This window comes from Pezoporus flaviventris, unplaced genomic scaffold (assembly GCF_033815535.1).
Source record: "Pezoporus flaviventris isolate CSIRO_AGI_PZ_B2104156 unplaced genomic scaffold, CSIRO_AGI_Pfla_v1 ptg000037l, whole genome shotgun sequence".
NCBI lineage: Eukaryota > Metazoa > Chordata > Aves > Psittaciformes > Psittacidae > Pezoporus > Pezoporus flaviventris.
In genome coordinates, this window is record NW_026892585.1 from 1,771,072 (window position 1) to 1,793,853 (window position 22,782).

Genomic DNA, 22,782 nt, shown 5'->3' on the forward strand with positions numbered 1-22,782 from the left:
CCCTCGTTTATGCCTTATGCGTTACTTCTGCATGAGAGCAATGTGTACTATAGCTGCTGCAAGTTGCTGCAGCTGCCAGACCTCCCTGTTTTGGACTGTGGATGGAGAATGGGGTATCAGCTTTCCTGTTCCCTTATATTTTCCTATAGTTTGCCCAGACCTCTGTTAACAGGGCAGAGCGTGGCTTTGAGAACATAACTGTAATTCAGATACTGCTTGAGAAGCATTTTTCTCAAGGTATTTCTCCTTGTAAACCATGCTTTAAAGTTTCAGAAGACCTCCATGTTCTTGGATGCTTTAGTACTCACACCCAAAAGTATACAAGCCAGAAGACAGATAAGGCAGATGACTGATGGAATGTCACTTTGAGCTTTGGTCACATGCAGTTCCTATCCTTGTAAGGACAGGATGTTCTTCATTTTGCTGTCCTTCTATTATTACTGGGCAGGTTTGTTGGTTTTCTGTCAGAGATAGCGTTGAAAAGAGGGTTTTAAGTTTGGAAGGGAGGTGATTTTGTGCCTGACAAAGTCATTTCACAAGCATGGGAAAAGGATAACTTACATTCTTATTGGTCTTTCAGTCCTATGCTCATGTAGCCTACATAGCGTGGGATAACTTATCACATGCAGTCCATCCCACTGGATGCTTTGGTTTCAAGTGTTAGCATGCACCTGGCTTCCTCTTCTGAGCCTTCTGCTTTCATGTAAAGTCTCATTTATGCAGACTGGGTGTTGGAGATGTGCTGACTGCCTGCTTTGGTGCAGAATGAAGACTGTTTCTGTTTGCTTTTCTGGGAAAATTTCCTCCTCCCTCTAGGAAGAAAGAATGCTTCCAGTTGAATGCTTCAGATAACAAATGGTGGGGGGGGTGAGATAAGACTTTTCTCACTGGAGCTCATAGTTTCAGAAATTTGGTCTTGGAGTTCCATCTGTCAGGAGAGTGAACCTCGATCTGCTTTTCCAAATGGTAGCAAGAAGTCTAACAAAAGATGCTGCTCCTTCAGAATGTTGCTGTTCGTTTATGTTTCAGCTGGCTTGACAGTAGTCCAAGGTTCACTTGGATGAGACAAGTGAATCACAGAATAGTTTGGGTTGGAAGGGACCTTTAAAGGTAATATGGTCCAACCCCCCCCCCCCCCCCCAAATTAGTATCTCGTTTCCCAAGATCAGAAGTTATCAGTGGCAGAAAAAGAGCAGAATCAGTTCCTTAAAGCTCTTCTCTGCTGTAGCCCAAAATAACTTCAGCAGCAGCTCTTTTGGAAAACTGATTTTTCCTCCATCTGGGCAGCTCTGCCAGTGGGGCTTCAGCTGCAGTGGGAGGTTCTTTGCCATGTTGAATAACCTGAGCAAAGCTGGCAGTAAAAGTGCCTGTCTCTGATCTGCATTGGGAGATCAAATTTCACCGGGTGAGCAGGAAAATGACTGAAGGATGCTGAGGTGTACAGAAATGGGAAGCCTGACAGGGAGTCACTGAGGGCAGGTGATGGCATTGCCAGGCCACTGGCTCATTGTAAATGCAGAAATTGGACCTGGGGTCTGAAGGTAAAAAAGGCTGGATGTGAGGAGGCTGACCTGCTCTCCTGGTTTTCTGTGGGCTGTTTGTTGGGAGGGCTTGGGTTTTTTTTGGAGGCGGTCTGTGTGTCTTATAATGGGATCAGTATAAAGTTTGAGGTGGTGAAGAGGCTGACATCTAGGATCTGTACATATAGTCTTTTGGAATGTGATCTACATAAAAGCGTCTATTATATGCAGCTTATCGCTTTCAAGATATTGTTCTTCAGTGCAGGTAAAGAGGACTACTAAGAATACTGAATCTCTGTTTGCTCTTGGTTTCCTCCTCTGAACTGTGAGCACAGCTCACATCTGCAGCTGTGCCATGTGAGCAGGGAATTTTACTTTGGAGACAATGCTTGCCACTGTGCAATTTGGAGGGTCCCTGTTGGAACTAGTGTTAAGGGTAAAGAACGGGCACTGTGGCCTCAGCACATGGGGAAGAGTGCTCCTTCTGGTCTTAAAGCCATTCCAGTGATTTCCTCAGGAGACACAGACATCCTGGTTCCTGCGTCACTGTTACTGCCAGTCCTGGGGAAGGAAATGGACTTAGAATGTCTGCCCTCAGGTTTTCTCTGCAGCGAGGTTTTTATGACCTGCTTTCACCACCCTCACTTGCGCAGCTGTGCTAGATAGTGATAGAGCTTCCAGCCCAGAGAGGAAGGGTAGGCACTGAGCAGCTTGTGTGCCAGGGGCCCGTTATGCCAGTATTGCCCAGAAGACCTTTTGCGCTGCTGAACTTCAGGCTCATGATATCAAATAAACCGGTCATCCTCTATTGCTGTACAATGGTGACTGCATTATAGACCAGGTGTTTCATAGCAGCTTCCTTGTTGAAAGTAAGAAAAGAGGCATCACAGTTTTTAAGAGAAATTAATAGCTGGTGGTAAATCAGTTAGTGTTTCTCTGTCACTGACACTTTTAACTTGAAATACTTTATTTGTACCTTATTGACTCTTTAATTGCCCATGGCTCTTACCTGGTTTTAGGTGAGAACAAGCACGTGTTTAAATGTGAAAACACTGGTATTTCATTCTTCATGAGTAAATATATCAAAACGTTGTTTAAGTGGTATTTATTTAAAGATGGTCTAGGAAGGAGTTTGAAATTGCATCGGTTTCCCTTTTCCTTTGGAATGCACTAGGACCCAGAAGACTCTCTTACAATAAAAATGTATGTTTCTATCTGAGAAAATTAATGAAGATCCTTACATTTGCCTTGTGCTATTTGCTGGAGCTTTTTTTTATGGCATGGTGGCATTTAAGAATGCACATTATGCTCTTTACAGCTAAATTGCAGGGTTCAGGAGTTGGATGACTTTTTTTTCTTTTTTTTTCTTTCTTCCACAGTGGCAATTAGTCATTAGCACTTTGTAAGTATTAGCAAAAGCAGGTTTAAAGCTGGCTAAATTTGTCTTCCATTTGTATTTTTTTGGCTTCCAGTGCCCTGTCTGTTAATTTAACTAGTTCATAACAGCAGCACATGTTTTGAAGCTAGACCAGATGCGTTTTTATCTTTAAATTGTGGGAAAGTAAGGCTTGGAAGATAAGTATGCAAAGTGCTTCTCTTTTGTGTTGTGTGAAAGCAAGCGCTGCAGAACTTGTTGACAATTACAGGTCACTGATTTTGTGAGGTACTTTGCATGCCTTCTGTATTGCACTTAGACTCTTCTGTGTGTGGTTTAAACACTGTTATTGTTTCCATGTTCTTTCTGTTTTAAAGTTCCTCTTCATAAGCACACGAGCTAGTACTTTATGTGCCAAAAGTGACAAGCTTGGGTTCTTGGTGTAGAAGGCATTGTCCTGCCTTGAGATGGTGCTTCTCTGCTGGTCGCAGCGCTCCCTCTTGTGTTGAGTTGCCCTCTGTTCGTGCTGCCCTTTTCACTGACATCAAGGCATGAAGCATCTGCTTGTTTCTTCTGAGTCATCCTTAGGCAGCAGTCCACCCATCTAGGAAATGTTCTGTCCTACCTCTGGATATGATGTTCCTTTTCTCTATGGAAGTAAACTGTCTGTTTTAAGCGCCTGCTTCCTTTAAGTGCATATTTCACATTATCTTCCTCTGTAACTGGTTAAGGAACACAGCTTCTTATGGGCTTCAGTTTGGGGAGCTGACATCAGAAGTGGCTAAGATGGTTCAGCAGGCTTGTACTGGTTTTTTGGACAGTATCCTGCCTTGTCCTGCTTTCACAGAACCACAGAGCGGTTTGGGTTAGAAGGGATCGTCCAACCCAAAGTTCCAACCACCTTCCACCAATGGTTGGAAGGCATCAACCATCGGGTTGGAAGGGATCATCCAGCCATCTAGTTCCAACTCCCTGCCATTGATCGGGGATGCCCCCCGCTAGACCTGGTTGCTCCCATCTTCTGTGGTTTCTTCCTAGAGGAAAGGAACCCATATGGGTGTCTTATTTCTGGTTGATATTTTGGGATAGTGTCTACAAGGTACAGACAAATGTCTTAAGCTTTTTCACCATTCATAAGTATTTCCTTTTCCAGGTCAGTGTAGCTTCTCCCAGGCAGCGAGTGGAGTGTGATGGGGCACACGCTCTGAAAGAACAGTTAGGGTGCCCCAGACTCACTTCTTGTATCCAGTATTTGCACAGACCAAGTCTATACTATAGTCTTTTGTGACACAAAAATATTGGCTGTAAATTCAATTTTTAAATGGATTATGATCCTGGTACTTTTTGATTCTCCGGATACAAGCTGGAAATGAAGAGGAATTTAGAGCTCTCTTTAGATAAAGCAGGCTCTCACAGAGATGAGAAACAGGAAAAAAAAAAGGCAATTTTATTTCAAAAATATTAGGGTACAATGCATAAATAATAGTGCAATACAGATATATTTATAATTCTGTTACAAAATATACTAAGTTATGACTGTGAGCAGTGCAAAAGAAACAAATAAGATGCATGTAGATTAAAACCTAAATCAACAAGTGAGGTGATGTGAGAAATCTTCCATCAGTTTAGAAACTAGTTTCCAAAGAAAGTTTCATGGATCTGCAGGTAATTTTATTATGAACAAAAATTAAGTGCAAGAAAACGCCTTTGAGCACAACTCACTGATCTCTTTGAAGTTTTGTGCAACAGCATTACTGTATGTAAGGAACATGACTATTGCTAACACAGTATTTCTGCAGAAAGCAGTGTGTTTGTTGGCCGTAGTGATGCTCTGACTGCGGACAGCATGGATTGCTCTGACTTACTCTGTCAGTTTCCAGGTTTTTGTGGTTGTCTTCTATAAGTGAAGTGAATCTTGGCATGTGCTTTCTCTAACTTCTGTTTTGTGAAGCTGCTGCTCAATGATTTTTGTGCTATTCGTTATGCTAAAGCCCCATAAAAGCTGAGACTGAAAAATCTGCAATGTCAGCAGAATTAATAGCTTAGCTATAATGGTACTAAAAGGGGAGAGGGACTTTCACAGGGTACCTAACTTCCTTTGAGGAATATATCATTTCAAAGCTGAGAGCTGCATGGATATTAGGCAAGCTTGCCTGTGTTGACAGGTTCAAAGAGTGACTTTTTTCAGTGGAGGCAAGAGCTGCAGATTAAATGTTGAGAGGATCAGCACAACTGCATTGTCTGGGTGGGTCCCAAAACACTGCTTGCGTATTGTAGCCTAAAAGCTTGGTGGGAAATGTTTTGGATACTGCTCCCTTTGGTTTCACTGATGAACTGACACAATGCTGTATGTATTCCACTGTGGCTTTTTTAAGTTACAAACAACTTCTTTTTTTTTCTTTAACTTCAGGCACAACAGGGCCAGCAGTCTCACAGAGTTATTTCTGTTCTTTTCAGTGATGTTTTGGCACTGCCTATTTTCAAACAGGAAGATTCCAGCCTTCCACAAGAAAATGAGACCAAACATCCACCCTTCCAGTATGTTATGTGTGCTGCAACATCCCCAGCTGTAAAATTGTATGATGAAACTCTGACATACTTGAATCAAGGTTGGTATACAAACGTTGCAGGCATAACTGTAGTGCATACAGCTTCTGGTGCAAGTCTAAAACTGGAATTGTATTTAATGTTTTGATACATGTGGGTACATCCAAAGTTAAATGCATGTAGGAAATGAGGTTGGATACCTTACTAGTAATCTTGTTTTGTCCAACTTGCAGACCCATAGCTGCAGTCTGTCATTACTTCCCTTTTAGAGGCTGTTTTGGTTTTGTTTTGCCTTTATTTCTTTCTCACCCCTCTGTGTGTTACCCCTCTCCGTCCCACACTTCCCTCCAGTATGGAGCTATTAGGAGGCAAACTTCAGGCAGTAATAGCTTAAAATACAGGATTAATGTGGCATTCATGTTTAAACTTGATAAAGTCTGATTAAATTGCTCAGGCATGCACAGACCCCCTCAAAAAGTCATAATAAATGTTAAAATGTCAATTCTAAACAAAGTTTTTCATAACAGAGGCCGCTGTAATCACTCTCAAATTATCTGTGTGTATGTGCCCGGAACAGTATTATGTTTGAATCAAACCCACAAGTGCAGCTGCCTTTGTAGTCTGTGTGTGATTTCACTATCCTATATTTATCAGAAGTTAACAGTAAGTATTTTGTGTGAGTCTTTCCCCTCATAGCCTGCAGTTGATTTGCATGAAAAATCAGTTTTTCCTCTAAAGAGGGCACTGATTGCTGTTAGAATACTATGGATATAGTCATTGCCATGTGATAAAACCACCCTCGCCTCTGGAAATGACATTGGTGTCCTAATCTTAGTCAGCTGGTATGCTGAACTCATATCATTTATCATTTGTTTTGGACCATATCGATGTTTTTGTGCACTCACCCACCTCTCTCCCCCTCCCTTGGCTCTCATGCTGTAAGATCATTAGTTTTGCTTTTCTTTTTCCTTGTGGACTTTGACCCCAAATCTCTCAATAGACAGCAGTGTGATTAGAAGACACAGTCCTGCAGAATGACTTGTATGAAAAATAAAAACAGTTTAAAATACTACATTCACCATTTCTTTTCCATATCCTACCGTGTTTTGGTACAGTTAATCTTAGATCATGTGCATCTCTGAGCACTGCACTACCTTAGTGTGCAGAGTATGTATTGGTGAATTTTCCTTAGCCTGATTTGTTTAACCTCACTAATTGCTTCACTAGGTTTGCTGGAATTAGTATCCTTACATTTTACATATACCCTTTTTGCTCAAGTTGAAATGCTTCTAGTACTGTGAACATGATGCATGGCATGATGATGTGATGCATGTCATGCCTGGAACTGTTTAACTGTGTACTGGAGCCCTAAATCTGACAGTGGATTGTGTATAATTTGATACTGTCATGATGACAAAGCATCACTTTCAGCTTTCCATGTGAATAAAGCTGCTAAGTGATTCATCTTGATGTGTCCAGTCGGTCTAAATATGCTTTAAACATTACTTGACTCTTCTACTAGTGTGACCAGTGGATGTTGTGTAGGTGATTTCTGGTGTCTTGCAAGCAGTGTTCAGCCATTTGCTTTGTCAGGTTTATTTTTAGCCACTTGGTAGCTTGAGTGCTCTCTTCAGGAGAAAACCAGCCCAACTGCAGCCGTATGCTGGGCCAGCAAGATGCTTTGCACTGCTTAAAAAGCTTCAAAGTTTTATAGACCTTAAGCTCTGTAGAAATATACTTTGCTTTCTTCAGTGCCAGGATCCAGCCTCCCCTGAAGCTCAGCTCTGTGTTGGGAGCCAGCACAGGTTTGCAGGCTGAAGGAAGAAAGTGCTTGCTATCTTGCCTTGAAGGAGAGCTTGCCATTTAAGTGACAGTGTCTGAAATGACTGTAAATGTTTCATCTTCCCTTGAAAATCTCTTAATGGAAAGATTTCTTTTCCAAAGACGCTTATCTGGTTTTCAGTGTCTTTGGTAACTTTTCCTGATGTCAGAAAATGAAAGGATTGGGATGCCCTTTTCCTAATTAAATATGGGGAAAAATAAAAACACCTGGCCAACTTCCCTTGTGAAGCCTGGTTAAAATCAGGAGCAGTTTGCAGCACTGAGTTGAACTGATGTATTTGTGTAACGAGTTGGGTCCTGGGCAGCTGGCTCTGGGTGGCCCTGCTTGAGCATGGGGGTTGGATAAGACAACCTCCTGAAGTCCCTTCCAAACTTGACTGTTGTGTGTTTTTTATGGAAGAGGGAACTGCAAAAGAGCTGCTTTGCTGTTTTGGCTGCTCTCCAGGAAAGAGCAGAGGAAGCGGCGTACCTAGCTCCCATGCAGAGATGACTGAAGTCAGTGCTGTGGTGCTTCCACACACAGCGAGCACCACAGTGCTTCCACGCTTTATAGAATCATAGAATAGTTCGTGTTGGAAAGGACCTTAAGATCATCCAGTTCCAACCCCCCTGCCATGGGCAGGGACACCTCACACTAGACCATGTCACCCAAGGCTTCGTCCAGCCTGGCCTTGAACACTGCCAGGGATGGAGCATTCACAACTTCCATGGGCAACCCATTCCAGTGCCTCACCACCCTCACAGGAAAGAATTTCCTCCTTAGATCCAATCTAAACTTCCCCTGTTCAAGTTTTAACCCGTTACCCCTTGTCCTGTCACTACAGTCCCTAATAAAGAGTCCCTCTCCAGCATCCCTATAGGCCCCCTAAAGCCACTTTCAGATCCAAAACTAGACTGGAATGTATCTGTCCATTTGTCTTGAAAACTTCCCATGCTGTTTTTGAGTCGGGTACTCCTTAATTTTTGCCTCCATCAAATCATCAGGTTCGGTGTTAATTTGTACCTATGAAAGGTTAACACCACTTCTTGAGCAGTCAGTCTGATACTTTGTTTTCTTCTCTCCCCTCTCTAACAAATGATGAGAGAGGAGAGATACTTCCAAACTTTAATTAACAGTGCCAGATTGAAAAAGAGCTGTCTATAGATGCAGATGGATTTACATATGTTATGTGTGAGTAAACTAACGCTGGTAGCTGAACAGATCTTACTAACAGGAAAGAAGTTCTCTCCTGTTGAATACAGGAGGATGAATGATCTGTTGCTTTACTCAGCTGCGCTAGGTTCATTTGGGTTTTGTATGGATTTATGTAATCAGTGGTCTTACCAGTGATCAGATGCTGCTGGGGTGAAGTCAGTCTGTACATACGTAGGGTATTAATTGTCACAGCCCATGTTTGGAGGTAACATCAGTCGATGATGTGATGAAAGGAATCGAAGGAATCCTTTGCTCGTCACAGGGCTGTGACAGCTGAACTTCTGCCTTGTAGGACAAGTCAATAAATGTCTTTTAAATGTAGTATACGCTAGAACATAAAGGTAGTTTGGAGGGTAATGTGGAAGGTAATGAATTTAGTGCACTTGATCTTAGTGAACTTTGAAATCTGTTTTGTCCTGTATTTAGGGAAACATGATTTTTTTCCAGATGAGTGTGTGCTGCTCCCCTGAGAAGAAGAAAAAACCACCCTGTAGTTCAAATAAATGACTTCAAGCTTTGTCTTTTCTAAGCACACCAGTTCATCACATTCACTGGGGGAGATAGGTTTGCTCATGTATTTGCCCAAATAACCAGTAGCTGGCTCTTTCAGATGCTTATTCCTGAAGTCATACAAAGCCTAAAAATCATACAAAGGCAACAGGTATGTGGGCAAAGGGAGACATGGGCAAGTAGTATGTATGTTATAGGAAGAGTATAAAAATTGTGCAGGAGTTTGTTTCAGAAGAGCAGGCTGTGTTGCCTGGTTCTCAGTACGTTGTCTTTTATCAGATTCAAAAATAAAGGAATACAGCTTTGGAAACTAATAATAGAGAGCCAAGTGCTTATGCTTCTTGTGAAATGAAATACTTCACCTTTGAAAGGATCTCTAGTTTTAAGGGAACCAAAAAGTGTCATTTTGTTCCATTAATTCCTGTGTTGTAAAGTGACCCCCGCTATTATAAAAGACTTCAGGTACTGGCTGGTATTCTTGTGTCCTGTGAACCAAATGCTAGTTGAGGTGCATTAAACACAAAATAGCTTCTACTGATACAAATCTTTTCTTTTTAAAGGTCAGTCCTATGAGATACGGATGCTGGATAATCGGAAAGCTGGAGACATACCAGAGATCAATGGGAAACTGGTGAAGGTGAAGTTCTCTAGATGGTGTTACCAACAAACCTCTGGTGCTTGCTTATGGAGAGAGTAGTTTTTAACTGTTTATTGGGCTCTGATTCACAGGGTGTGTAGCCAGCTGATCTGAGCAACAAAAGAACCTAATGCCTAGCTTTGTTATTTCTAGTTTACTGTCAATAAAAAGAATATACACGTATGTGTTTCCCCATTTATGAATGGGTTCAGTTCATGAAACTTTAGGTAGCTAAAGTTGAGCTCATCACATCATGGACCCTTCACAAGGTCTGCAGTCTGATCTGGTTTAAGATGAGATAATTCTCCAGTAGATGTGCCCATGTCTTTCAGCCTGAGTAAAAGGAAGCACACAGTGAAAGGAGCAGTGATCTCAGATTAAGGTGTCTGTAGGTGAGAGAAATCCAATCTACAGACTATACATTGTATGGATTTTGTTTTTCTTGTTGTCACTGGATACTTTGAGCCATATGATTTGTGAACTTCGGCTGACTTGTGTGGTCCTGTGCCTTATTCTTGCCTGTGGGAAGCTTGTTCAGGTGTAATTCCAGGAAGTGTTAAGCACAAGCATAAGACTGGGATTTGAGTTGTGTAATTAAACCCTTTACAGCTGGGCACGTTGACTTGTGTTGACTGTTTTGCCTGCCTTAAGTGCTATTTCCTGATAGCCTTGGGCTCTGTCTCTGCTGTAATTTGACAGGTTCATATATTAGTGATGAGCCATTTGGTAGGTAAAAATCTAAAGAAATGAATTTTATTGTATCAGGGAATTGTAATGCTGCATCAACAAACTTTCCATTACTTAAATACTGTAATGCCAGTACTTTAAGGCAGGCATTCCATGTTGGTGAAGGATGGTTGCAGGCATTTCCAGGTCCCAAACCTGCCAGTTTGCAGGGACAAAGGAGCTGGGGGTTGCGTGTGCGTGTATTCACACGTGCACATGTGCTTTCTTGTTAGCTTTGAAATAAAGCCAAGGTGGTTCAGTGTATCTTGAAGAGACACTTCATTTAAAAGTTTTGGGGTTTTTTGGACACTTTAATCCTTACCATAGACAAATGGGGGGAAAAAAAAGATAGAAATTTGGGGTTTGGTTTGTTCAGTAGCAATTAATCTGTACAGTATTTTTCCCCCTCTGTATGTATTGTGGCAGAGTATGACTGAAGTGCACAGCTGTACCAGAGCTGGTCACAAAAATAGGTATTGTTGGTTAACTGCACTGCTTCTGGCTGCATCGGTTGCGTAGTACTTTTAGATTAGTGTTTCAGCTCGAATAGTTGGAAAAGTGGTGAGGTTTATTCTTACTCGTGCTGAAGATCATGGATTTGTTGTAAATATGCTGACAAATACCAGGAAAGGGAGTGAAAAGAAGAAAGATCAAACTATATTCACTGCTTTTCAGAACAGATCAAGTCTTCGGTGTTTGGTATCTAAAATAAGTTGGTGTTGCCTACGCAGTGTTGGTATTGTGCTGTCAGTGTTGCTCGGTTCACTGGGTGTAATTCACAGTGACCTTCAGAATATGCAACCACATGTAATTCTCTTTTGCATTTTTACTACATTTTCAGATCTCTTGCGCTGCTCAGTTCTGTTTCTGTGATCCATAATATTTCTGGATACTGATGGTTACCAGTTTTTTTGCTGTAAATACGTACTTTTGGCACTGTTGCTATTTTGCAGTGTTTTAATGCTTTATCTTCAAGCTGTTTCTAAACATGCAGTAACTTTGTGGCTCATCAGATGCTTGTTTTCTTCTTTGTTAGAGTATTATCAGAGTTGTGTTCCATGACCGAAGGTTGCAATATACAGAGCACCAGCAGCTAGAAGGTTGGAAGTGGAACCGCCCTGGGGACAGACTTCTCGACTTAGGTATAACTGTTTCTATCTGTTGATGCTTGAAGAAAATCAGTTTCCAAATTGAGGTTGATCATGGTCAGATTGATGCTAGGGCTCCTGAAAACACACAGACCAGTTTTCTGTATGCTGCTTTGTCGTAGTGTTTATTTTGATTGTAAATGTTCCACCACTTACATGTTCTTTTCAAACCTTCAAGTGCTACAGAAGCAAGATAAGCAGTAAGATAGCAACTACAGCCTTACACATTTAGTAATCTTCCTAGTTTTGATTGCTAAATGTTACAGTAATTAGGAGAACACAATCAAAAGTAACCTCTCTAGAGGACTGTGGAAACGGCACCAACATGGTTTCTGTATTTTGAGTAACTTGCTTGGTTTTGGTGCATAAGCTGTGTATGGGGGGATTGGGAGGGGGAAGGAAGGGAATGAAAAAACACCCCCAAACCCTGAGCACTTTGTATTTTGAGTCTACAAAGATTCTTCAGATCAGTCCTAAGAAACTGCTTCCAGGCTTATGGTCAGGCTACCAAAGCCCGTATTTTTCCACCCTGCCTGTGTTTGCTGATGGTAACCTTGTATTAAAATGTATGTGTAGTGTTTTCTTGGACTATGATTATTTTGAAACATATACTACTTATTTTAATAGATATTCCAATGTCTGTTGGAGTCATTGATATCAAGACAAATCCAAGCCAGCTCAATGCAGTTGAATTTTTGTGGGATCCAACAAAATGTACATCTGCTTTTATTCAGGTTTGACATTTTACTTGACTGGATGTCTGTGTTTGGTGCCTTTCAGGTCACAAACAGTAGTATGTTTGCACTGTGAGGCTTCCTGGTTTCTTACTTGTGGGATAGCCAGTAAATACCAGCTATGTCAATAAACACAGGTTCATAGCTCTGTAAGGGTCCCTAGTTAGGGTTTTCAGCTTCACTTGGGTTTATTGAAACATCTTTTAAAAACAACAGTAAATTTACATCAAAGTAATTTATATAAAAGGCTTTCAGAAAGTTCTGTGAATAAAGCTGTCAAGGTTATATATATATATACACACACACACAGAGTTAATTTATATCCCTCTGAATAACTGTCATCACTGATGGTTCTGGTGTAGTTGAGTCTCCCCCCCTCCTAGTGCTGAGCTGCAGCAGAGGCTCAGGCTTGAGGATACAAAACGAAAAGTAATGTGCTACGAAGAGTTTTAAATCAGACAGTGAAAAGCTGTTTCTTACTGTGTCAGTAGGCTTCCTTGGGGTAGGATCTTTGTCATTTATGTCTTTGGTACGCAGGGCAGTTGAGCATGATGTCTTTGGAAATCATTTAGATAGAATGTTCAGGTTTGCATTGGAACTTTTAGCTCACGTTTGTCTCTCATCTGGTTTTACTATAAGATAAAAAGGTGGAGGTATGAAGTTCGAGGTAGCAGCAGTTCTTACTGAGGCTGCTAAAATAGGTTACATTCCACACTGCAAGTACAGTAACCTCAATCTAGTACAGCTGAAGCCATTTTTTCTACTAAGAATTGCATAATTACTAAAATGCAGTCTCCTTGAAGGAATGTGAGAGAAATTACTGGATGGTTTTGTTTATGCACTTCCTTAGAAGCAATAACAGACCGAATGAAACGGATCTGGTTATTATGGTTGTGCAAGTGTAGTTCACTTATTCTGAAGGCTAGAGAGCACAGCATAGCAGCACTGATTACACACTTAAAGCTTCAATTTCCAGTCTGTGGGTCTTTGTTGTTGATAGCCAAAGGAAATAAAAAGCACTGGGGCACTGGCTTGCTTTAAATTCCATAAGGAAGCAAAAAAACCCCATAAAGTTGGGAGGCCTGTCCAGTAAGATGCATCATAACTCTTTCTGTTGCACTGATTTTCTCCTTCGATGTCTTTTAGGGGTATTTCTAGCTTATAAACCCAGTGTGGTAGGATTTATTACAAGTAACTCAAGTTTATTCTAGCTATAATTCATTGGGCAATGGTATCTTACAGTTGTTGGGAATGGGTTAAATGGGGAGTTCAGGTTAGATATAAGGAAGAAGTTCTTTACTGTAAGGGTGGTGAGGCACTGGAATGGGTTGCCCAGGTAGGTTGTGAATGCTCCATCCCTGGTGGTGTTCAAGGCCAGGTTGGACAGAGCCTTGGGTGAGATGGTTCAGTGTGAGGTGTCCCTGCCCATGGCAGGGGGGTTGGAACTGGATGATCATGAAGTCCTTTCCAACCCAAACCATTCTGTGATTCTACATACATTCTCCTAAGATCCAGCAAGGTCTCAATTTAATAAAGACCTGTAATGACTTCTGCTTTGTGGAGAGATTTTGGTGACCCACTTCCTTGTTTCCCTTCTCCCTTGTCAACTCAAATGCAGTGTTTTTGGCTTCATTTCAATATGGGCATGAAAAGGAGTAAGATGTTAGTTTTGCAGCTTGGTCCTCAGATAGGCTGGGTATTTTGTTCCTTGTCCTTAGAAAATGTGTGTGATGTTGGAGTAAAATCCATGTCTAGAATACTTCTGAAGGTCCTTTTTGTTTGGTGGTTGGTTTTTTCCAGGTACATTGTATCAGCACTGAATTTACCCCTCGTAAGCATGGAGGAGAGAAAGGAGTTCCTTTTAGGATTCAGGTTGACACTTTTAAACAGACTGAAAATGGAGAATATACAGATCATCTGCATTCAGCCAGTTGTCAAATCAAAGTTTTTAAGGTAACAGAAAACATATCCTTAATAAGTCTCCCAGAAGCTCTCATAAAGATGGGGGATACCTTTATCTTACTACTTCTGAGATCAGATTTCAATTATAAAACCATTTTCCACTTGCGTTTTTGTTCATGTAACTATCCATTTTTAGCCAAAAGGAGCAGACAGGAAACAGAAAACAGACAGAGAAAAGATGGAAAAGCGAACTGCACATGAAAAAGAAAAGTATCAGCCTTCATATGACACCACAGTTCTTACAGAGGTAACAAATTAGAATTGCATCTGCTAACCGAGGAGGAAATACATAGATACGGCATATTACTTAGCTGTAGTCTTGGAAGGGTTGGGGAAGAATTAGTTCTATACAAAGATAAGCTTTTTCTTTGTCAAACTTGTCCAGTGAACAGCAACATTCCGTTTTAAGTTCTTTGTTTGGTAAACTTTCATTTAGAGACTAGATAGGTGCTTGCGTTCAACCTGAGTGTGTTCCAACACTGACGGCGCTGAACCCTAGAGCAAGTCTTTTGGTAGAGATCTAAAAACCTTGCAGCTGGAGGGGGAAAAGAAGAGGGGGGAATCTGGAGTTTAATTATCTGCCTAGTTTGAGCTTCAAAGCCTCTGGTTTTGGAGGTGACTGAATGTAAGGCCAGAGCCTCAGCAGGTTTTTGCATTTTATTTAAACATCAGTGAGTTCTACGCAGTGTTCTAAAGATTTCAGAAGTTTCTAAAAGGCTTTTAGATCTTTCCTCACTGTATAACGAAAAGAAATTGATCCAAATCTTTGGTGTTTGTCCAGATGAGGCTTGAGCCTATAATTGAAGATGCAGTTGAACATGAGCAGAAAAAGTCCAGCAAGCGGACTTTGCCAGCAGACTACGGTGATTCTCTGGCAAAGCGAGGCAGTGTAAGGGACTTCTGCTTACCTTTTCATTGTGCAAGATACCTTGTACAGTGTTAGATATAGGAGAAACTTCCATTTTTGTAAAGTAAAAACATTGATTGCTGTGTATTACTATTACTTTTATGTATACCAATTACTCCATGTTTGCTTTCAGCAAAGGAATCCTTCCTAAATCTAACACTTAAACTGTTGCAGAGGGACTGTGTAACTTTTAAAAGTCAAGAGCTTTCCGTTTATGTGACTAAATGAAACAGCTTTTTGCTTTCCTGTATGTGTGTAATTAGAAGTAAGATTGGTGAAATTTAGTGTTTTGTTCCATATCTGTACTTAGATTCAATGTAAGTTTCCATGTACGTCAGTATTTTTAAAACACCATGTAGTACTGCAGATGGTTGGTCACTAGTTACTGACTTTTTCCTTTAGCCAGCTACATACTGTGCTTTAAGCAGGTTTAATGCAGTTCAGACGAGTCAGTACCCCTTCATGGTAGGTGCACACTAAGTCTGTGCCCCCACGTGAATCTCAACGCACATCCTGCACACTCCAGGATTTCTTAAATGGTGTTTCTTATTGTGAGTACCATTGAGACCTTACATTTTCAGATGAGAAATGATTCTCCATCACCCATTTGGCAAGTTGAAATGTCAGTTAATACTGTGACTGTGGAAAACAACTGGCTGTTCTTTGAACAGGGATGATGTGCTGACCGCTCTTTCCCAGCAGTGTGCAGGCATTGACTGCCTTGACTCAGACATCAGTTTCACATTTAGGTTATAAAATACTTCAGTGTATGCCTCTTGTTTATAAACCATGTAACTGGGTGGGAGAGAAGAAGCAACGTGAAGTCAGATGGGTTCTTTGGAGGATGTGGGGGCTTTTTACCCCCTGAAACTGTTAGCACTGAGCTGTCTGAATTTGCCTTCTACTGTTCTTGGCTGCTGGGGTTTTTGGTATCTTTAAGGTGTACATTTACAGTTCTTTGGCAGTGCAGACATCCTTTCACTTGTTGCACATGGCCCTGGGGGGGGGGGGGGTACAGGCAGGAGAAATAGGTGTTTTATCACTTTCATTTTTAAGACATGGCTGAAGTGTCTTCTGAAGCTGGTTCCTGGAGGGATTTGTACTTCCCCTGCCACCTCCTCTTCTCTCTCTCTGTTCCTGTAAGTACTTCATTCAGTGATTGTTACTTCCAGGAAGAATATAGGAAAAGGTGCTTTTAAAAGATGTGACAAATCCCTTGTCCAGAGTAGAACGAACTGTAGCCAAATGATACCTGAAACTTGTCCAACCCCCTCTTAACAATCTCCTGAAACACTTAAGCTTCTTTTAGCATTACTTTAATTGTAGCAAAGAAAGATTAGGTGAGACAGGTAGTACTGGACTTCTGTTGCCTTTCCCAAAGCACACAAAGTGTGTGCTTTATGTGTGTGTTTATTTCTTGACTTGTTGCTTGGGCTGAAGGGTAACCCACAGACTGTTTTGGAATAGCAACTGTGTACAGCTTTCCAGTTCTCCTGTTGTGCAGTTGACTCTTCCTGTTGGACATTTGCGCTTAATAAAACACTGGTCTGAGATCATTTTGACTTCCATTCCTGCGGGATGAAATGCTTTCAGCCTTGCTAACTTGGTATGATGTGCAGATTTAACACACAGCCTGTTCCATCATTACAGTGATTTGTATCATGAGCAAAATTATTAGAAGTCACCAAGCCCATACAAAATGCCATGAAACACTATTTTTGCTGTATTCTTAGTGAAACCTTACCACTATACACTCATTAAGTACTGGTTGTAACTATATTAGTTGAGTGTGTAACCTATTTGCTTGATCTAGAAAATGTGTGATCTACAGCTTGAAGGCCAACTCCTCAGCCACCCTCTCTTGTCACCAGACAGGCTGATCTTGTGGGCCTTGTCATTATGGACAGGGGATGATGCATGTCTCTACTTTGAGCAGTTCTGTCTTCCCACTTGTAGCCATGGGAAGGTTTGGCTGTTACCAGACTTCCCTCATGCAGGGTAGATGTGCTAGTACAGTTGTCACAGAGGAGCTTAGACACAAAACCTGAAGACTTGTTTCCCTACATTTAGTATGAGGATTGACTCTGGTTTACATATGGTGTCTTTAGAGATGGAATCTTGTACTTAGAGTGTCTGGGGAACCGTAGCTCCGTTACAGAAGGAAAGCAGGGTTGTTTGTAGTGTATATTGCTTGACAAAGTCAAGAGTGCTGTTACTTACCCAGTGCTGCTTCCTTGGAGCCCAGAAATACTTCTCTGTAACCTTTACTTGAATTTTAGAACGTAGGTTGATCCAGCCTGTAACTCTCCTCCTTTTCAAAACTGGGTATTGTTATCTTCCTCCTACACCTAGCCTTGTATGTAGGCTGGCTTTCTTGTCCCTTGCATTTGCATCTCATTTTGTCCATAGGTGTTTTTATTTTGCCCCCCCAGTATTCAGCTGTTCTATTTGCTGGATATGTCTCATTCTGTTTCTTTTTGTTTCTCCCCTTACCCCAGTAGGATTTCTTTGAGCTCAGCCACAATCTGATTTGGTCAGGTTGGTTTCTTATTGTGTTTCCTTTAAGAAACATTGAATTCAATATATTCTCTTTCCAATTCAGTTTGTATGGGATTCTAACACAATACAAAGAGCTTGGTGAAACAAGAGTTAGTTCTTTCTACTCTGCTCCTGTCTTTTCCTAAAAAACAGAGATTGTTTTACTGTTACCATCATCCATATTTTCCTTCTCATTCATTTTCTTAAGAGTTCTATCTAGACTTTACTCTTTGGAATATATACAAACTAGAGCTGATCCAAGGAAGAAGAGGGGAAAAAAAGCCACCAGATTCCTTCCCCTGCTTTGAATTTGAAAAAGCAGGCATTGTATTGTGATAGTTGGGTCTTCAGGACAGTGTCTGTAAAGACACTTCTTTCTGTCTGCAGTGTCTTGGTTGATTTTTATATTATACATATTATATAATACATCATATAATACTTACATTATAGTATATCACATTATATTGACTATGTGTGTTAAATTTATCACGTTATATAATTTTACATTATATTACATCTCAAGCTAGACTATATAAAGCTATCACTTGATTAAACTTGATCAAATGGTAATTTTTTTCAAGTAGAACTGATTACAGGGCACATGAAGGGAGGTTAGAAGACTTTGAGGTGTAGACCTTGAAATAGGTTGGAACATTGTTTTGGATATGGAAGATTGGTGCAGAAGCTAAATATTTTCAGTAAGTGACTTAAATTTGGAGTATAAAACCTTCTGGAGGCCGTGAGTTAGGAACTGCAGCTGGAGCAAAACTGGCAACATAAGGATGTAAGGAGAAACAAGTTGAAGAAATACTATATCTATACTCCATATAGCAAATGTCAGTAGCATACAGCTTATGCAGAGTGGCTGGCTTCACATTTTGGAAATGACTACTTCTGCCTCCATAACAGATGTGCAGAAGGGTTTTGCTTTTGCACACAGCAGCTGCAGTTGTTTTGGCCAAGAACCTCATATTTTATGCATCCAATAAGAAAGCTGTAATAAAATTGCTGCTTTGTTCTCTAAAGACGATGCTGGATTAGACTTACTGTACTTTGGGTTTGTGTTTATTTGGTATGTGAATATACTATGGAGTTTGTTGCCAAAGTTCAGTTTTACTCTATAGTAAAGCATGCATTTGGGTAGATTCAGGTAGATGGGAAGTAGGAAGAGAAATGACATCAAACAGTGGCTTAGATAACTTGAGATTTTGCAATTTTTTAGAAGTTGGGAACATTCCCAGTTTAAATGCTACATACCCTGAACCTGAAAGTCCCACTTGGAAGGATTTCCTATCTTCCTTTTTAACTCAGTGAAGCCATTGGTCAACACTGCATTCACGGCCTGTAGGGAAGGATGTTGAAGATCTGTAACCAAAACAGTTTTCTCCTTTTGAAGAATGAATCAGTGTTTGGAAATAAGACACAATTTCTGCAGCACAGCTGTGTCAGTGTAGTAGTAATGGAGGGCAGTTAGTCTCGAGACACCAAAGCCACCAGCTTTGCAGATTGACCAGTATATATTCATTGCTCATTACAGGTAAAGATTTAAGACCGGTCTTTCTTCTCTTCTTTGGTGGCTTTTCACAGAGTTGGATGCTTCTGTTTGGCAGGGTGACATCTTTCTCTCAGTGGCCAGGGACTTCACTATTAGTATCATTAGCTTGCTGAATGTGCTCTGGTTAACTCAGTGTCGTGCTTAAGAGTATAAGAAACATCCTGATTGATCAGGCCACAAGTCTTTGACGTCCAGTTGCCTGTTCCTGGTAGTGGCAGTTGCAGATGCTGTTTCAGGAAGGCTGTGCCTGTGATCCATTCCCCTCATAACCCTCCAGTGCCCAGAAACTTCCTGTGGGTGTTAGAAAGATGTTAGAATCCCTGCTGAATCTTTGTAGTGTTAACGCATTTGATGCCCAGGCATTTCTCTGACCCTGTTTCTGAATCCCATGGGTTTGTGAGATGCAGGACAGTCGTGCATGTGAGTGATTCCAGAGGCATAAGCAGCTCAAGCTTACTTGCTTGAAGACACTTGAAGAATACGTAGTGTTGCCTTTTTTCTCTCTTTTTTTCTTTTAATGCTAGACTTCCTTGAACCTTGTAATCTCAGTGCTCAGATACTAACTTTTCCCCTCCACGATGCGTAAAGCAGGAGAACTGCAGCAATTAGGCATGCTGCAGTAGTATTATAATTACTGCCTGTTTTCCTGTTTAACCAGCTCATTCAGTCTCAGTGGATAGGTAGTAACATTTTTGTTGGAAGAGAACACAAGGTAAGAAAGTGTTTCTAGCAGAAGAAAGGCTTCTTGCTTTGGGATGGGATTTTCAGATGTGCTTCTTCCTGCCTTTAAACTCAAGTTTTGTTGTGAACAACTTCAGCTGGGTTTGAAGGCCAGAATCAGTAACTGCAGTGCACACCTTGGGAATGGCTCAGCAGCTGTTCTCTGGCTGGAATGCATTCTTCCCTGCCCCTGATTTTAACAGTGTTGAATGGAATCTTGTGATGGAATTGCAGCTGAGGATGTGCAGCTTGCATCTGTATGTCCTGATAAACATCTTGCCTTAAAATTTAGGGAGTGAATGGAAAAACACACCAAAGAAATGATGCTTTCCAGGTATGTCAGAAGAACAAAGTTAGATTGTGTTGAGCCTTTATTTTTAAGTCATGGCTTTGGACCACATTAGGGAATGAAGGTCTCTTTTTAACTACCTGTTGTAACACAGCATCTTTGAGCTGATCGTTAAAATGAGTTTGAGAAGAGAAACAACAGATGGGAATATACAGAACAGGAGGAAGAGTGGGTAACACCGGTGGGTCATAGAGGAGCATGCTTTGTGTGGATTGAGCTCTTTGGGATGTAACGGGTAGCTTTGACCATGTAATCAAAGACAGTGCACAGTGCCTCGCAGACATACTGCCCTGAATCACATCTTGGGCAGCCTCTAAGCTATGCAGGACATACAAGACTTAGGGTTTTTAAACTGTATGTGCCATGCTGGGGAGCTCAGGATCCTGCTCGGACAACCGGAGTCCAGCACAGCAATGTCGTGGACTGGTTTACAGGAGGTTGCAGCTGGTTTTGTGCTTATTTACTCTGTTTCCCCTGGATAGTGAAAAGGTTTTTCAACACAGTAGCTGAAACATGTTCCCATTAATATCAGGTCTGCTTCTTCCCCCCCCCCAAACCATGCTGTAACTCGGGAAATTTCCTTACAGGGCGTTTAGCTGGTGCATGATACATGTGTCGGAAATCCTTGTTGTTTGAAGAGGCATGCTCTTAGCTTACTTGATCTTGGGCATCTTGTTTGTCTTAAATCCCATCTGTTTGTCTCTGAACAAACCAAACTCTGTTTGGGTTTTATTCTTCTTTAAAAGCCTGGATTTGCAGTGGTGTTGCAGACACCAAATGCTGGTCTCGTTTTGAAGGGCTGAATCATGATGGTTTAAGAAAAACACCCCAAAAAACCTGACTGAATGAAACAGCTGCCTCATCATATACTTGTGGTGGCTTATATTTATATATAAAACCTCCAGTTTACCAGGCAGTTGAGGGGGCCCTCAAGAGCAGCACATGTAGGTATCAGTTTAGTCCTGCAGTTTCTCAAGCTCACAGGATTACTACTGAATATTCTGAATGCATTTCATCAGGACATTAAATACGTTAAATTTATCCACAAGGTTAAATCTAGCTTCATACTTTCACCTGCTGTTGCTGAGCATCTATTGTCAGGACATGATGCCTGCAGTTTAATCAGCCCTTTCACCCCTTTTAGGATGAAAAACGTTTTTCAGCAGATGGCTTGGGTTGGTTTGTGTTAAATTGAGTAATCTGGATCAGTCTTCTCTCAGTTCCACCATTAGTACCTTCACTTTGTGAACAGAAGACAGTATAAATAGGAGTCTCAATGAAAGAACAAGATAAACCAGAAGTGACTTTTACCTGGAGTATCTGCATGTTATGCGTGGGATGGAGGGAGTCTGTATTTGTAATGTCAAATCAAAACTCGCTGTGGATAAACCCCTGGCTTTCATTTAAAGAAGTGTGCCTCAGAATAAAGCATGCTCTGGTTTGCCAAGAGAAACTTAAGCTTTAATTCTTTATCTTCAGTGCTCACCATGGCCTGATACTCCTACAACATTTGTAAACAACAGTCCCACTCCTGCTCCAGCCTTTACCTCTGCTCAACATAACACCTACAGTGTCCCAGACAGGTAGGTTTCTTTGTGTACCCTAATTAAAGACTCTGTTTTAAAATCGTGGTGGTTCGGAGGTGCTTTCTGAGTAAATGCAGCTGCTTTCTGGTCCCAGTGGGGAATGAGGGATTGGTTTGGCTTTGCGTATTTGTTTTAGAGTTTGACATTACCCAGAGTCATTACTTCTGCTGCAGCAGTCATCTTTCTTCTGTACGTTGCTGAAAACTTCTCCTCTTGTCCTTTGCCATGTAGCAAATCCTTTACCTCTGAACTATGCAGATTTAGTTCTTGTCTATGGAAACAGTTCAGCTTCTTCCAGTACAAAGTCTTCACTCCCCTCATACACAGTCAGTAGAATTTGCAAGAAGAAAAGCCAACAATAATCTTCACAAGCTTTTCAACAGCAGTTGCATTGCTAAAAGCATTTAGAATTGAGACATTAGTTAAACGACCATAACCAAACTTGGGTGAGCAAGGAATGATTTACAGTGGTGTTGTCTGGTCTGTGTACTTTGAGCTCATTCAAGTGGATTTTCAGCAAGGCTGAAGTATTTTGCTTAATAAAATCCTAATAATTCTTTTCTTTCTTCTTTCACTCTGTAGCAATTCTTCCTCCCCAAATCACCAAGGAGATGGAAGCTCTCAAGGCTCTGGAGATGTGAGTGTTTGCTTTCTGGTACTGCTCATGCCTCTATTTGTGTATTTGTCTCAGAACATTTGCTTTATACATACCCTGCTGTTGACCCTATTGTGGAGATGTTTAAGTGAGGGGGGGTTGTAAATGCTTTTTTCATATCCAAATTACCATCTCCAATCTTGTTTCTTACAGCAGCTTCATCCGTCAGCCACAATCCAGGAAACTCAGCAGTGGTTGCTCAAGCACAGGTTCTCCACCTACACAAGGCTTTTCTCAAATTTCTCAGGTATCCCTACTGTTAAACGTTCAGTTTGT

General features: G+C 41.1%; 1 protein-coding gene across 7 annotated transcripts in view; it reads left to right on the forward strand.

Annotated features, from left to right (window-relative positions):
- UBP1 (upstream binding protein 1) overlaps positions 1-22,782 on the forward strand; it is a 47,126-nt gene that overhangs the window by 18,629 nt on the left and 5,715 nt on the right. For 3 of the 7 annotated variants that reach the window (XM_061464439.1, XM_061464441.1, XM_061464442.1), the window contains 10 exons: positions 5,353-5,504; positions 9,550-9,626; positions 11,389-11,494; positions 12,128-12,234; positions 14,035-14,187; positions 14,333-14,443; positions 14,978-15,085; positions 21,745-21,848; positions 22,434-22,488; positions 22,660-22,753. In XM_061464439.1, the coding sequence (XP_061320423.1) occupies positions 5,353-5,504; positions 9,550-9,626; positions 11,389-11,494; positions 12,128-12,234; positions 14,035-14,187; positions 14,333-14,443; positions 14,978-15,085; positions 21,745-21,848; positions 22,434-22,488; positions 22,660-22,753 (1,067 nt within the window). The remainder of the gene's footprint in view (positions 1-5,352; positions 5,505-9,549; positions 9,627-11,388; positions 11,495-12,127; positions 12,235-14,034; positions 14,188-14,332; positions 14,444-14,977; positions 15,086-21,744; positions 21,849-22,433; positions 22,489-22,659; positions 22,754-22,782) is intronic. The other 4 variants (XM_061464443.1, XM_061464444.1, XM_061464440.1 and 1 more) reach the window with 3 other exon arrangements.